Source organism: Lutjanus erythropterus, chromosome 5 (assembly GCF_056507025.1).
Source record: "Lutjanus erythropterus isolate fLutEry1 chromosome 5, fLutEry1.hap2, whole genome shotgun sequence".
NCBI classification, from domain to species: domain Eukaryota; kingdom Metazoa; phylum Chordata; class Actinopteri; order Lutjaniformes; family Lutjanidae; genus Lutjanus; species Lutjanus erythropterus.
The window spans coordinates 22,003,523-22,020,986 of NC_139321.1; the positions used below are offsets into that span (position 1 = coordinate 22,003,523).

At 40.2% G+C, this 17,464-nt stretch overlaps 2 protein-coding genes and 1 pseudogene across 6 annotated transcripts in view; all 3 read right to left on the minus strand.

The window, feature by feature from the left end:
* The window catches only part of LOC146326833 (protocadherin alpha-C2-like), a 199,833-nt gene that overhangs the window by 145,486 nt on the left and 36,883 nt on the right, over positions 1–17,464 (minus strand). The window contains exon 1 of one of the 5 annotated variants that reach the window (XM_084719168.1): positions 14,847–17,204. The exons of 2 other annotated variants lie outside the window; for them this stretch is intronic. In XM_084719168.1, coding sequence (XP_084575294.1) covers positions 14,847–17,204 — 2,358 coding nt within the window. Of the gene's footprint in view, positions 1–499; positions 2,988–3,735; positions 6,260–14,846; positions 17,205–17,464 lie in introns of those variants that run through there. 2 more of the 5 variants (XM_084719154.1, XM_084719160.1) reach the window with 2 other exon arrangements.
* On the minus strand, positions 7,063–9,651 carry LOC146326846 (protocadherin alpha-8-like). Its single transcript, XM_084719679.1, has one exon. The coding sequence runs from the start codon at positions 9,523–9,525 to the stop codon at positions 7,063–7,065; it is 2,463 nt and encodes an 820-aa protein (XP_084575805.1). The 5' UTR covers positions 9,526–9,651.
* On the minus strand, positions 10,351–13,433 carry LOC146326847 (protocadherin alpha-3 pseudogene; annotated as a pseudogene).

The window sequence follows — 17,464 nt, forward strand, 5'->3', positions numbered from 1 at the left end:
TCTTTTAAAAACCTACTCAGAGTATTGGTTGGTGTTTAATGCATTAACAGTTGCAGCCTTTCAATCGAAAGGGGTTTTTGTTGACTAAATTACTCTCAACTCCGTGCAGTCACGGTCATCTCTCCAAACCTGTGACTGCTGCAGCGGTTTTTTTTTGTGTGTTTTTTTTTTTTTTTTTTGCTTCCCGTCCATATGTAATGGTTTTCATCTGCCCGTTTGAGATCGGATAGCCTTATTGGCTACGAAAAATGTAAATGAAAGGTTTGGATGTTAATTCAAATTGTACTCAGTGCTCAATTATTATTTTAAAAGTAACTAAGTAGATTAGTGTAATGTGTACTTAAGCACAAGTTAAAATGTAATATTACTGACTTAAAAATATGCTCAACTATTCTAAGTTTGATAATATCTCGAATCAAAGAATACATTTTATCAAAACATAACAGTGATCCCAATAAAACATGTATATCATAATCAGCTACCACGAAAACAATCTTACCTCTCCAGATCCCCTCCTCCTGTCAGGGAGTACCAGAGTATTCGCATGGCTGCCCGGGACTATAGTAGATCCTATACTCATTCTGGGTCCAACTAACATGTACCGTTTGTCTCCAGATCTGTACTGGATGCTGTGACACAGTGTCCCATCATAATTAGTCTCTTGTAGATATTTAGAAGTATAGTCTGTGGATTTGGAGCACTGCATTGCAATCAACACGATGATACTGATGATAAAAAGTACTGAAACTGATCCCAAAGTTATCATCAGATAAAAAGTCACATTGTCCTCCTCGTCAACTTTAGTTGCACTTTTAACATCAGAAGCAGCAAAAGCCTCTTTGGGCTCCACAACTTTGACAATGACAGTAGCTGTTGCTGAGAGTGAAACGTTCCCATTGTCTTTGACCAGTATGACCAGTTTATGCTCAGCCTCGTCTGTCTCTGTGAATGATCGAAGTGTTCTGATCTGTCCTGTATAGCGGTCCAAACCAAAGAGACTGTGGTCAGTAACTTCCTGCAGTGAGAAGAGTAACCAGCCGTTATATCCTATATCAGCGTCATAAGCTCTGACTTTAGTCACCAAGTGTCCTGCGTTGACATTGCGGGGAATCTCCTCCACACCTTCAGCAGAACCGTTGGAGCTGAGTGGATACAGGATGACTGGAGCGTTGTCGTTCTGATCCAGAATGAAGACGTTGACTGTGACGTTGTTGCTTAGTGACGGAGTTCCAGAATCTGTGGCAACAACTTGGAACTGGAACTTTTTCAGAGTTTCAAAGTCGAAACTTTTTAGCGCCAAAATATCTCCATTTTCGGAATTAATATTTAAAAACAGGCTAATATCTCCACTGCTGTCCCTCGGAATGTGATATAAAATATGCGCATTATCACTATCATCAAGGTCAGATGCCCTCACTGAAAATACTGGCGATACTAGGTCATTATTTTCAGTAATATAGAACGTATATGGGTTCATTGAAAACTGTGGTTTGTTGTCATTCACGTCTGATACTACCACGGTTATTGTCTTCTCAGATGAGAGTGATGGCTCACCAGTGTCCTTAGCAACAATTGTAAGTTCATAAAGATACTTTTCCTCTCTGTCCAGATGTGATTTGGTCACTATGGCGTACATATTGTCTTGCAGTGATGGTGATAGAGTGAAAGGAACGTCCTCACGTATAATGCAAGAAACCTTCCCATTGGGACCTGAATCCAGATCATTGACGCTGATTAATGCTACTGTTGTTCCAATTCTAGAATCCTCCGGAACTGATTTGGAGAATGATGTAACTTCAATCTCTGGAGAATTATCGTTAAGGTCGATTACCTTTATTATCACTGTTTTGTCTGTGGAAAACGTGACAATGCCCTTATCTGAAGCTTGAATATCAATTTCATAACTTTGATTTTCTTCAAAATCGATTACCCCTGCCACATTAATTTCACCCGTACTTGGGTCTATATTAAATAGTTCTTGTAAATGTGCATCCACTTCTTTACCAAATGAGTAAACAATTTCTCCGTTTGCACCCTCATCCAAATCGGTTGCATTAACCCGAATAACTAACGTGCCAGGAGCTGAGTTTTCATTTATAATCGCAGAATATACATCCTTTGTAAAAACTGGTGAGTTGTCATTAACATCAAGCACCTCAATAAATATTTCTATTGTTCCAGACTTCGGCGGTCTCCCACCATCGATAGCTGTAAGCATTAGCTTGTGCTCTCTCATAGCCTCTCTGTCTAACTGTTTCTGTAAAATCAGAAAGGGCATCTTACGGTCTTCGCCTCTCTCCTTAACTTCCAAACGAAAGTGGTCATTGTGGCTTAGTCTGTACTGCTGAACAGTAAACTGACCACCATCAGGGTCGCGGGCAGGTTGGAGCTGGAACCTTGCACCGGGTGATGTCGATTCAAATATCTCCAGTCGTTTCTCTTTCTCCGGAAAGACGGGAGAGTGATCGTTTATATCCAACACCTCTATAGCCACGTAATGGATCTCCAGAGGATTTTCTAGCACGGTTTTAAGGTTGATTATACACGCGTTGGTTCGTTCACAGATCTCTTCCCGGTCCACTTTCCTACTGACGTACAGGATACCGTCGTCATTATTGAAACGAAAAAGAGGCTCTGTTGAACTGCCAACAATACGATATTCTCTATCTTTCAGCGTGGTCTTATCAATTCCCAAGTCTTTCGCGATATTTCCCACAACACTTCCTTCTTTCACTTCTTCGGAGATGGAATATCTGATCTGAGCTGAGGCTTCGCTCCAAAACGTCACCAAAACCAGCATGTACACAACGCATCTCCGTCGCGCTGTCCACGCCTGGCGTCCGCTTTTTTCCATGATGATAGGACAAAATAACATTTCCAGAGTCTATCAATGTATGGTCAAAAAATAACAATCAGCCTCATTCCATTGCAAACCGCGCTCCATCGCCAAGGCAGCCCCGTGAATTGTGCAACGCCAGTTTCGTGTTCAAACCGTTTACATGTAATGCCAAAATACAGGGTGGGAGCTAATGCTGATGACGAAAAGTTCTAGAGACACCTTTGCCATTATACCGACACCATGCGACCCAGAATGCTATTGCAGCACTGTTCAAATAAAAATATAGTAAAATCTAAAGTTCATACAGCAAGGAAAGGCTATGGCCAAATAAGACAAACAGCCTACTGATATATTAAGTAATGTTTGCTTTAACAGTGTTTTTTCTTATTGATAAGTAATGGACTCCAATCACAATCAGAAAAAAAAAATCCAAAAAGCAAAAAGAATCTACACTACTCTTCCTGTGACACTTGAAAAGGAATTGCTGCGTTTAAAAGACAACTTTCAGCACCACGGACAGCGACACATCCGTCTGCACTTAGAGGCGCCGGCAAAGCTTGCAACCAGCCAGTGTATGTACTGCAATCATTACAGTACATACACTGTGACACGATTCCTACACACTTTAACATTATAGGAAACCGTATGACCATATACTATAGTGTTTGTTTCCAACTGTGAAACAAGACGAAGGCAGCTATGTGTAAACTAAAACAAAATACCAAACGTGAAGTGAGGGATGCTGGTGTTCAAACGTTAATGATTTCATCGTTCTAAAGTAGATTAGACTTTAATGATTCAAAAATGTGTTTGGCCATGAAAATGCTACATAGCTTGTTATACGCTGTACTTAACAAAACAGAAATTGTAGAATTATCAGTACTAATTTATCTTACCTCTCCAGATCCCCTCCTCCTGTCAGGGAGCACTAGAGTATTCGCATGGCTGCCCGGGACTATAGTAGATCCTATACTCATTCTGGGTCCAACTAACATGTACCGTTTGTCTCCAGATCTGTACTGGATGCTGTGACACAGTGTCCCATCATAATTAGTCTCTTGTAGATATTTAGAAGTATAGTCTGTGGATTTGGAGCACTGCATTGCAATCAGCACGATGATACTGATGATAAAAAGTACTGAAACTGATCCCAAAGTTATCATCAGATAAAAAGTCACATTGTCCTCCTCATCAACTTTAGTTGCACTTTTAACATCAGAAGCAGCAAAAGCCTCTTTGGGCTCCACAACTTTGACAATGACAGTAGCTGTTGCTGAGAGTGAAACGTTCCCATTGTCTTTGACCAGTATGACCAGTTTATGCTCAGCCTCGTCTGTCTCTGTGAATGATCGAAGTGTTCTGATCTGTCCTGTATAGCGGTCCAAACCAAAGAGACTGTGGTCAGTAACTTCCTGCAGTGAGAAGAGTAACCAGCCGTTATATCCTATATCAGCGTCATAAGCTCTGACTTTAGTCACCAAGTGTCCTGCGTTGACATTGCGGGGAATCTCCTCCACACCTTCAGCAGAACCGTTGGAGCTGAGTGGATACAGGATGACTGGAGCGTTGTCGTTCTGATCCAGAATGAAGACGTTGACTGTGACGTTGTTGCTTAGTGACGGAGTTCCAGAATCTGTGGCAACAACTTGGAACTGGAACTTTTTCAGAGTTTCAAAGTCAAAACTTTTTAGCGCAGTAATATCTCCACTTTCAGAGTTTATGTTGAGAAATGAAGCCAGTTTATTTTCTTCACTTCCATCTCTAAGAATACGATATGCAATCAGAGCGTTGTCGTTCTCATCACGATCAAAAGCTTTAACATTAAACACAGAGGTACCTGGCTCATTAGCTTCAGTGATATAGAAAGTATATGGACTCAGTGAAAACTCTGGACTGTTGTCATTTACGTCTGACACCACAACACTTACTGTCTTTTCAGACGATAATAACGGCTGGCCGGCGTCTTTTGCAACCACTGTTATGATATATTGCGACTTTTTCTCTCTATCCAGAGGAGATTTGGTTACTAATGAATACATTTTGTCTTGTAAAGTTGGCGACAAAGCGAAAGGAACATCCTCATTTATAGAGCAAATAACTTTTCCATTGAGACCAGAGTCTAAGTCATTTACGCTGATTAGAGCAACAGTAGTTCCTGGTCTGGAATCTTCAGGGATTGAACTTGAAAATGAGGTAACTTCAATCTCAGGTGCATTATCATTCACGTCAACTATCTTAATCATGACGTTTTTTTGTGTAGCCAGGGGAACTAGACCTTTATCGGATGCTTGAATTTCAATTTCATATTTATCTTTCTCCTCAAAATCTATTACGCCTTTCACAATTATTTCTCCTGTGGATGGATTGATATCAAACAGGTTTAATAATCTATGACTCACACTGTTGCTGAAGGAATAAACTACTTCTCCGTTCGGACCGTCATCTAAATCAGTTGCATTTACTCGTATGACTACTTTGTCTACTGGAGCATTTTCATCTAGCATCACAGAGTAAACGTCTTTAGAGAAAACAGGCGCGTTGTCATTAACATCTAAGACATTCACCAAAATATTCATTTCACCAGATTTCGGAGGTTTCCCCCCATCCAGTGCGGTCAGCACTAATGAGTGACTTCCTGTTGCCTCCCTATCCAAAGATTTCTGCACAATTAATATCGGTATTTTGCCATCTTCTCCTTGATCTTTAACTTCCAGACGGAAGTGGTCATTTGGGCTGAGTTTATACTGTTGGACAGAGAAGGGGCCACCATCTGGATCGCGCGATGCTTTTAGCGGAATACGCACTCCAGGCAGTACAGATTCAAAAATTTCCAACGTTTTCTCTTTCTCCGGGAAGCTGGGAGAATGGTCATTTATATCCAGAACCTCCACTCCAACATAGTGCACCTCCAGTGGATTTTCTAGCACAGTTTTCAGGTTTATCAAACAAGTACTGCTTCGCTCACACACCTCTTCCCTGTCAATTTTCCGGCTCACGTACAGCACGCCGTCATTCTGATTGACATGGAAAAGAGGTTCCATAGCACTAGAAACAATTCGATACCTCCTGTCTTTCAACGTGCTCTTATCTAATCCCAAATCCTTTGCTATATTCCCGACCACAGTTCCTTCGTTAACTTCCTCAGAGATGGAATATCTTAGTTGCGCGGAGGCCACGCTCCACAAAAGCACAGCAACCATGCATCCGGTGCACTGTCTTCTCGCCCTTCTTACGTCGCATCCTCTTTGTTCCATGATTAACAACAAAACCGTTATCATTCCTGGCGGGATTAGTTAGCGTGTTTAAAGAAATTAATCCAAGACATCCGTGTATGTGAAAGCTGACCCCGTTTCAAAGACTGTTAAAAACACGACACCGTATTCATAAAGGCAGCAGTAAGCAGCCAACCGATTCTGACAGTAGCGAACAGAGACTGCTATAAAGAGGTGGAACCAAAATGCAGTAACGACAAGCTAAAGCCGCATTTCTCCTAACACACTGACACCATGCGACGTCATTGCTCACTACAAGAAAATCAACGATTTTATAGCTTCTTCTTGCAAGGGTTTATTTTTATTTACTTTGGCCCTCAGCACAGAATTTGTGGTGGGATGACACTACATCAGGCGATGACGCCTTCGTGAACTGTTTTAACAAACTAAAATTCATTTCCCTTTAAATGAAAATGGAGACAAATTCTCCTAAAATGTTTGGTGCTTCCACATGATAACTTTGAATTTCCTTTATGTGATACTTATTCACGTAAAAGTATGCGGTCATTGCATTAAACAAATTAGTGGTATGACATTTCTTACAGTGTATTAAAGATATCTCAAAGGATGAGGGCAAAACGTGTCAGCACCATGGACAGCGAACAAGTGAGTTATAATTAGCCCTAGTAAAAATGTGATTTTACTTTTCTGCTCAGAAGCATTGAAAGTAAAAAACACATTCTAGTCTAATTAAAAGTGCACACTGTTCCTAAATAAATCAAACGATGTTGTAATACTGAGTTTTTTCTCCAGAGTACAGTGAAAAAAGCAGGAGACTGAAATAACAAACGAACAAGTAAACGTACTGTATATTGGCAAATGTTGATATTGTTACAGATATGCTCAAAAGGACATCAAATATGATTAAAACTACAGTTGATAACCTAAACAGTAATGTATCCTACGTCACACAACAAAACTATGATGTCACATAACAGCAGTGGAAATAAGTCAGGGTTTTAACGAAAAATTCCTTACCTCTCCAGATCCCCTCCTCCTGTCAGGGAGCACTAGAGTATTCGCATGGCTGCCCGGGACTATAGTAGATCCTATACTCATTCTGGGTCCAACTAACATGTACCGTTTGTCTCCAGATCTGTACTGGATGCTGTGACACAGTGTCCCATCATAATTAGTCTCTTGTAGATATTTAGAAGTATAGTCTGTTGATTTGGAGCACTGCATTGCAATCAGCACGATGATACTGATGATAAAAAGTACAGAAACTGAGCCCAAAGTTATCATCAGATAAAAAGTCACATTGTCCTCCTCGTCAACTTTAGTTGCACTTTTAACATCAGAAGCAGCAAAAGCCTCTTTGGGCTCCACAACTTTGACAATGACAGTAGCTGTTGCTGAGAGTGAAACGTTCCCATTGTCTTTGACCAGTATGACCAGTTTATGCTCAGCCTCGTCTGTCTCTGTGAATGATCGAAGTGTTCTGATCTGTCCTGTATAGCGGTCCAAACCAAAGAGACTGTGGTCAGTAACTTCCTGCAGTGAGAAGAGTAACCAGCCGTTATATCCTATATCAGCGTCATAAGCTCTGACTTTAGTCACCAAGTGTCCTGCGTTGACATTGCGGGGAATCTCCTCCACACCTTCAGCAGAACCGTTGGAGCTGAGTGGATACAGGATGACTGGAGCGTTGTCGTTCTGATCCAGAATGAAGACGTTGACTGTGACGTTGTTGCTTAGTGACGGAGTTCCAGAATCTGTGGCAACAACTTGGAACTGGAACTTTTTCAGACTTTCAAAGTCAAAACTTTTTAGCGCCAGAATATCTCCACTTTCAGAGTTTATGTTGAGAAATGAAGCCAGTTTATTTTCTTCACTTCCATCTCTGAGAATATGATATGCAATCTGAGCGTTGTCGTTCTCATCACGATCAAAAGCTTTGACAGAAAACACAGAGGTACCTGGCTCATTAGCTTCAGTGATATAGAAAGTATATGGACTCAGTGAAAACTCTGGACTGTTGTCATTCACATCTGACACCACAACGCTCATTGTCTTTTCAGATGATAATGGAGGTTGACCTGCGTCCTTTGCAGTTATTGTTAGGTCATATTTTGACTGTTTCTCTCTGTCCAGAGGCGATCTGGTTACTAATGAATACATTCTGTCCTTTAAAGATGGTGATAAAACAAAGGGTACATCCTCACCTAGAGAGCAAATAACTTTCCCATTGAGACCAGAGTCCAAGTCATTTACACTGATAAGTGCAACAGTAGTTCCTGGTCTGGAATCTTCAGGGATTGAACTTGAAAACGAAGTAACTTCAATTTCAGGTGCATTATCATTCACGTCAACTATCTTAATCATGACGCTCTTTTCTGTTGTAAGAGGAGCGAGACCTCTGTCTGATGCTTGAATTTCAATTTCGTATTTGTCTTTTTGCTCATAGTCGATAGCACCTTTGACAACTATCTCGCCACTTAATTGATTGATATCAAAAAGTTTAAATACCTTACTACTCACACTGTTACCAAATGAGTAATAAACCTCTCCATTCTGTCCTTCATCCAAATCAGTTGCATTCACTTGTACGACAGTTGTACCTACTGGAGTATTTTCGGAGAGCGTGGTAGAGTAAATGTCCCTAGAAAAGACAGGAGTGTTATCATTTACATCTAAAACTTTTACTAGAATATTCATTTCACCAGATTTTGGAGGTTTCCCCCCATCCAGCGCCGTCAGCAATAAAGTGTGACTCCCTGCCGCTTCCCGATCCAAAGATTTTTGCAAGACCAGTATTGGTATTTTACCGTCTTCTCCTTTATCCCTAACTTCTAAACGAAAGTGATCGTTTGGGCTGAGTTTATATTGCTGCACGGAGAAATGACCGCTGTCTTGATCCCGTGAAGGTTTTAACTGAAATCGTGCTCCGGGCAATACAGACTCAGAAATTTCCAACCGTTTCTCTTCCTCCGGGAAACTCGGAGAATGGTCGTTTATATCCAGCACTTCCACCTCTACATAGTGTACCTCCAGCGGGTTTTCCAGCACAGTTTTTAGATTAATCAAGCACGTACTGCTCTGCTCGCACACCTCTTCTCTGTCAATCTTTCGGCTCACATACAAGATGCCATCGTTTTGATTTACATGGAAAAAGGGATCCGCATTATTGGAAACAACCCGATACTTTCTTTCTTTCAGAGTGCTTTTGTCTAACCCCAGATCTTTGGCAATATTTCCAACCACAGTTCCTTCATTAACTTCCTCAGATATTGAATATCTTATTTGCGCCGAGGCCACGCTCCACAAAAGCACAACAAGCACACAGCCCACCAAACATCCTCTCGCCCTTCGTGGCTCCCGTCTTCTTTGTTCCATCGTTAAGACCGACATCATTAGTAATCCGTCACAAAAGCAATAACAGCGTTGCAATGACAGAATCCAACTCTTCCGCATATGAAAATATTCATCCTCTTCTTACAACAACAGACATGAGAGCAAATAGAATATTTCCAGAGACAGCGTAAGCTCAGAAACGACGGCGTTAACATCGAACTGAGGAAGCTATCAAGAGGTGGAACCAAAATGCACTGACGACAAGCACATATAATGCTGACTTTTTCTATTGCACTGACACCATGCGATCTGAATTGCCACTGCAGAAGGCAAATTCTATCAGCACTTTAGCTAAATGGTGCATTGTGTGTTCAATTCGTACTTATTTATCTCGAAAAAATACCTAAAAACAATGGGCAAAACTTTGACCCTATTCTACCTAACACGTGGGGATATGTTAAATATATAAATAAAACAAATCAATTAAAACACAGTGAGTCATTCACTGTGGTTTGATATAAACTGTGAATACTCCTGTAAAACGAGAGTAAATATGCTCAGCACCATGGACAGCGATTGACACTAACTTTACTTCAGTCCTGCTACATTTAGTAAAAGTACTCAATTTCAAATTTGTATATATCCCATGCAAAAGTGAAAGGGGAGTCTTGCCACCTGCCCGAATATTATCCATTTGAAAAGCAATGTAAGACCCCAGGAAAGCATATAGTATAGTATGACCAGTAAAAACAAAAAACGCCACAGCTTTCATAAATAATGTAATGTGTTGATTTTACATGTGTTGTTGGATCACTCTTAATGAGAAAAAAACAGCATGGAGACTGTCAGCTTTCTTAAGCAGTACTTGGCTGTGCTACAGGCATCTTCACAACAACAACACTTCCTTGTTCTAGCTCACATGTTACTGAACTAATCAGGAACCAATCAGGAAGACTTAGACTCATGTAACTGCGAGGGAACCACAGAGGCTGATTCACAGAATTGTTTTAACTGTTTTAAAGATGCAGATGTAAATATTTAAACAACCAGGTTATGTATTTTGATATAACCGTGTGAACATGAATGTGTAAATCGTAAATTGTATAAACATTTAAAATGTATTTAAATTAATTAATTCAAATTTACTACTCGAAGATATGAATTTACTTTCACTTTCAAATAATCAAAGGGTTTTTTCTCTGTTTAAACGTGATCCCGATGTTTCCACAGTCTTAACTGAAAAGTTTCATTTGTCTCAGCAACTTGACTTAATACAATATTTTCTGTGTTCATATATATAGGAAAACAATTTAAACAGTGAGAACTTTTTAGATATATCATTATACATTTAGGGTAAATAAGATTACAAGGGGGCATTTTTCACCTATTGTTTGTTGAATATGAAGGTTTTGCTTCATGTATGACTGTAAAAACGTATGCTTTCTAAAAACATATTTGTGAGTGCCCTATATTTCAGCTTCAATTTAAGTCTGGGAGAGAAAATCATTGTTTAAATATGTCTTACCTCTCCAGATCCCCTCCTCCTGTCAGGGAGCACTAGAGTATTCGCATGGCTGCCCGGGACTATAGTAGATCCTATACTCATTCTGGGTCCAACTAACATGTACCGTTTGTCTCCAGATCTGTACTGGATGCTGTGACACAGTGTCCCATCATAATTAGTCTCTTGTAGATATTTAGAAGTATAGTCTGTTGATTTGGAGCACTGCATTGCAATCAGCACGATGATACTGATGATAAAAAGTACAGAAACTGAGCCCAAAGTTATCATCAGATAAAAAGTCACATTGTCCTCCTCGTCAACTTTAGTTGCACTTTTAACATCAGAAGCAGCAAAAGCCTCTTTGGGCTCCACAACTTTGACAATGACAGTAGCTGTTGCTGAGAGTGAAACGTTCCCATTGTCTTTGACCAGTATGACCAGTTTATGCTCAGCCTCGTCTGTCTCTGTGAATGATCGAAGTGTTCTGATCTGTCCTGTATAGCGGTCCAAACCAAAGAGACTGTGGTCAGTAACTTCCTGCAGTGAGAAGAGTAACCAGCCGTTATATCCTATATCAGCGTCATAAGCTCTGACTTTAGTCACCAAGTGTCCTGCGTTGACATTGCGAGGAATCTCCTCCACACCTTCAGCAGAACCGTTGGAGCTGAGTGGATACAGGATGACTGGAGCGTTGTCGTTCTGATCCAGAATGAAGACGTTGACTGTGACGTTGTTGCTTAGTGACGGAGTTCCAGAATCTGTGGCAACAACTTGGAACTGGAACTTTTTCAGAGTTTCAAAGTCAAAACTTTTTAGCGCCAGAATATCTCCATTGTCAGAGTTTATGTTGAGAAATGAAGCCAGTTTATTTTCTTCACTTCCATCTCTAAGAATATGATATGAAATCAGAGCGTTGTCGTTCTCATCACGATCAAAAGCTTTAACAGAAAACACAGAGGTACCTGGCTCATTAGCTTCAGTGATATAGAAAGTATATGGACTCAGTGAAAACTCTGGACTGTTGTCATTTACATCTGACACCACAATGCTCATTGTCTTTTCAGACGATAATGGAGGTTGACCTGCGTCCTTTGCAGTTATTGTCAGGTCATATTTTGACTGTTTTTCTCTGTCCAGAGGCGATTTGGTTACTAATGAATACATTTTATCTTGTAAGGATGGTGATAAAGCAAAAGGAACATCCTCACCTATAGAGCAAATAACTTTCCCATTGAGACCAGAGTCCAAGTCATTTACACTGATAAGTGCAACAGTAGTTCCTGGTCTGGAATCTTCAGGGATTGAGCTTGAAAATGAGGTAACTTCAATCTCAGGTGCATTATCATTCACGTCAACTATCTTAATAATGACGCTTTTTTGTGTCGTTAGAGGAGCGAGACCTTTATCTGATGCCTGGATTTCAATTTCATATCTGTCCTTCTCCTCATAATCTATCAAACCTTTGACAGTTATTTCACCTGTTGATGGCCCAATAGCAAAAAGATTTAATAACTTTCGGTTCACAATACTGCTAAATGAGTAAACTACTTCTCCGTTTGGTCCCTCATCTAAATCAGTTGCATTCACTTGTATCACTATTGTACCTACTGGAGTATTTTCATCGAGCATCACAGAGTAAACGTCTTTAGTGAAAACAGGTGCATTATCATTAATATCCAAAACATTTACTAGAATATTCATTTGGCCAGATTTTGGAGGTTTCCCTCCATCCAGTGCGGTCAAAACTAACGAGTGGCTTCCTGTAGTTTCCCTGTCTAAAGATTTTTGAACAACCAGTATTGGTATTTTACCATCTTCTCCCTTATCCTTTACTTCCAATCGGAAGTGTTCGTTGGGGCTGAGTTTATATTGCTGTATCGAAAAAGGACCACTGTCTGGATCTCGTGCGGGTTGTAGCGGAAAACGTACTCCAGGTAACACAGACTCGGAAATCTCCAGCGCTTTGTCGTTAACTGGGAAACTGGGAGAATGGTCATTTATATCTAGCACTTCCACTCCTACGTAATGTATCTCCAGTGGATTTTCTAGCACGGTTTTCAGGTTAATCAAACATAAACTGCTCTTCGCACACACCTCTTCTCTGTCAATCTTTCGGCTCACATACAAGATGCCGTCGTTTTGATTTACATGGAAAAGGGGATCCGCATTGTTGGAAACAATCCGATACTTTCTTTCGTTCAAAGTGCTTTTATCTAATCCCAGATCTTTTGCTATGTTTCCAACCACAGTTCCTTCATTAACTTCTTCAGAGATGGAATATCTTAATTGCGCCGAGGCTGCGCTCCACAAAAGCACAAGCAAGCCGCCGATCAAACATCCTCTCACCCTTCGTCCCTTGTATCTTCTTTGTTCCATGGTTAAATCCGACATCCTCAGTACACCGTCACAAAAACAGCTGCGTTATAATGACAGAATCCACCTCGGCCACATGTGAAAATGTTCACATTTTTCTCACAACGACAGACAAAAGTGCAAATAGAGTATTTCCAAAGGCAGCGTAAGCACAGAAACGACTGCGTTAACATCCAACTGAGGAGGCTATCAAGAGGTGGAACCAAAAGGCACTGACGACAAGCACATATAATGCTGACTTCTTCTTATACACTGACACCATGCGATCTAAATTCTCACTGCAGAAAAGCAAAATCTATGAGCTAAATATATTGTGTGTTATTTCGAAACTCTACCTAAAAATAGTGGGGAAAATGTTGGAAATACCATATCGAACACATCGGGATATGTTTATTATATGATTCAGGCAGATGAATTAAAACACAGAAATAAAGTCACTGCGATTTAATATAAATAGTGAACATTACTGTGAAATATTAGCAGACGCGCTCAGCACCATGGACAGCGATTACCACTAACTTTATTTTTGTCCATCTTCATTTGGTGAAAGGTTTCCATTCCAAGTTTATTTATACTGTATATGAAAACTGCCCTATCTGTCTTGTGTAAATGTTGGCATACCTTACCCATGGGAGGGGATGTAGGTGGAAAAACAATACAAGAAGAAAAAACAGTTGAGTTCCGGTCTGTTTAGCAGTTTAAATCATCCTAGCCCGGTTAATCTAAATATCTCACAAAAAGTTCTGAAATGACAACGGATCAAACTTGCCAAGGAAAACTGATAAGTTTCCAACAAATCTAGTACTACACTTACACTACTTTTCATATCAAGTCCCCAGAAAAGCATGTAATACAGTATGTACAATAAAATAAAGTGGTCACTAGATACAACACAGCTTTCATGTATGATGTAATGTAAGCGTTCAGTATGCGGTGGTTAGATCACTCTTAGTGAGAAAAGCAGTAGGATAGAGAGTGACAACTTTCTTAAGCAGAACCTCACTGTAGTCGACACTTGATTAACTTCAGAACAACAAGGCTTCTTTGTTCTAACTCACACGTGACTGAACAAACCAATCACAATCCAATTTGACTTAGACCGAGGTAAATGTGCGGGAATCACAAAGTTAGATTCAGCAAATAGCTTAAAGTGTTTTGAACATGCGGATGTAAAGATTTAAAGATGTAAATATTATTATATATTATTATTATTATATTAATTTTGGTTCATCTTTAAGTCATCCAAAGCTTTTTTTGGTTTAAACATGATCACTATGTTTCAATTATCGAAAGTGAAACGTTTTATTTGTCTCAACAACTTCAGCATGCTTTAATGCTTTACTTCTGCCTTCATAAGGAAGAAATTTAAACGTGCAGAGTCAAAATACTTTTTGTGCATTTCATTATGAAGTGGGCAGTTAGTAGTTTAAAATTAATATGAAAGTTTTGTTTGATGTAATGATTATAAACAGGTAGGTTTCGCAAAAACATATTTGTTAGTTCCCAATGTTTCAATATCAATGTAATTCTTTCGGGGGTAAGTGCTCATTTAAACATGTCTTACCTCTCCAGATCCCCTCCTCCTGTCAGGGAGCACCAGAGTATTCGCATGGCTGCCCGGGACTATAGTAGATCCTATACTCATTCTGGGTCCAACTAACATGTATCGTTTGTCTCCAGATCTGTACTGGATGCTGTGACACAGTGTCCCATCATAATTAGTCTCTTGTAGATATTTAGAAGTATAGTCTGTTGATTTGGAGCACTGCATTGCAATCAGCACGATGATACTGATGATAAAAAGTACAGAAACTGATCCCAAAGTTATCATCAGATAAAAAGTCACATTGTCCTCCTCGTCAACTTTAGTTGCACTTTTAACATCAGAAGCAGCAAAAGCCTCTTTGGGCTCCACAACTTTGACAATGACAGTAGCTGTTGCTGAGAGTGACACGTTCCCATTGTCTTTGACCAGTATGACCAGTTTATGCTCAGCCTCGTCTGTCTCTGTGAATGATCGAAGTGTTCTGATCTGTCCTGTATAGCGGTCCAAACCAAAGAGACTGTGGTCAGTAACTTCCTGCAGTGAGAAGAGTAACCAGCCGTTATATCCTATATCAGCGTCATAGGCTCTGACTTTAGTCACCAAGTGTCCTGCGTTGACATTGCGGGGAATCTCCTCCACACCTTCAGCAGAACCGTTGGAGCTGAGTGGATACAGGATGACTGGAGCGTTGTCGTTCTGATCCAGAATGAAGACGTTGACTGTGACGTTGTTGCTTAGTGACGGAGTTCCAGAATCTGTGGCAACAACTTGGAACTGGAACTTTTTCAGACTTTCAAAGTCAAAACTTTTTAGCGCCAGAATATCTCCACTTTCAGAGTTTATGTTGAGAAATGAAGCTAATTTATTTTCTTCACTTCCATCTCTGAGAATATGATATGAAATCAGAGCGTTGTCGTTCTCATCACGATCAAAAGCTTTAACAGAAAACACAGAGGTACCTGGCTCATTAGCTTCAGTGATATAGAAAGTATATGGACTCAGTGAAAACTCTGGACTGTTGTCATTTACGTCTGACACCACAACATTTATTGTCTTTTCAGATGATAATGGAGGTTGACCAGTGTCTTTCGCATGTATTGTTACGTCAAAGTGTGACTGTTTTTCTCTGTCGAGATGGGATTTGGTTACTAATGAATACATCTTGTCTTTTAAGGATGGTGATAAAGCAAAAGGAACATCCTCACCTATAGAGCAAATAACTTTCCCATTGAGACCAGAGTCCAAGTCATTTACACTGATTAGAGCAACAGTAGTTCCTGGTCTGGAATCTTCAGGGATTGAGCTTGAAAATGAGGTAACTTCAATCTCAGGTGCATTATCATTCACGTCAACTATCTTAATAATGACGCTTTTTTGTGTTGCGAGCGGAGCCAGACCTTTATCTAGCGCTTGAATTTCAATTTCATATCTATCCTTTTCTTCATAATCTATCAAACCTTTGACAGTTATTTCACCTGTTGATGGCTCAATAGCAAAAAGATTTAATAACTTTCGGTTCACAATACTGCTAAATGAGTAAACTACTTCTCCGTTTGGTCCCTCATCTAAATCAGTTGCATTCACTTGTATCACTGTTGTACCTACTGGAGTATTTTCATCGAGCATCACAGAGTAAACGTCTTTAGTGAAAACAGGTGCGTTATCATTAATATCCAAAACATTTACAAGAATATCCATTTGGCCAGATTTCGGAGGTTTCCCTCCATCCAATGCAGTCAGCACTAATGAGTGACTTCCTGATGCCTCCCTATCCAAAGATTTCTGCACAACCAGTATTGGTATTTTACCATCTTCTCCTTTATCCTTAACTTCCAAACGGAAGTGCTCACTGGGACTGAGTTTGTAGTGCTGGACAGAAAAAGGACCACCATCTGGATCTCGCGCGGGTTGCAGTGGAATACGTACTCCAGGTAACACAGACTCGGAAATCTCTAACGCTTTCTCTTCCTCTGGAAAACTGGGCGAATGGTCATTTATATCTAACACATCCACTTCAATATAATGGACCTCCAGCGGATTTTCTAGCACGGTTTTCAGGTGTATTAAACATGTACTGGTCTGTGCACACACCTCTTCTCTGTCAATCTTTCGGCTCACATACAAAATGCCATCGTTTTGATTTACATAGAAAAGGGGATCCGCAATAGTAGAAACGATCCGGTACTTTCTTTCTTTCAGAGTGTTTTTATCTAATCCCAGATCTTTTGCAATGTTTCCAACCACAGTTCCTCCGTTAACTTCCTCAGATATTGAATACCTTATTTGCGCCGAGGCCACGCTCCACAAAAGCACAACAAGCACACAGCCGAACAAACATCCTCTCGCCCTTCGTCTCTCATATCTTCTTTGTTCCATGGTTAAACCAAAAATCGCCAGTAATCCGTCCCAAAAACAGTTACTGCGTTATAAAATGACAGAATCCAACACTTCCATTTGTGAAAATAGTCATTCTCTATCGACAACGACACGTAAGAGGGTAGTAATAGAGTATTTCCAAACGCAGCAGTTGAGCTCAGAACCGGCTGCGACAATATCGAGTTGAGGACTAAAGAGGTGGAACCAAAATAGCACCCTGACAATTCCCTGCATGCTTTCTTTTTCTATTACACTGACAC

What these genes read in the sequence shown, in the direction of transcription:
- LOC146326846 (XM_084719679.1), bottom strand. Translation starts at nt 9,525, where the DNA reads ATGCGGAAGAGTTGGATTCTGTCATTGCAACGCTGTTATTGCTTTTGT.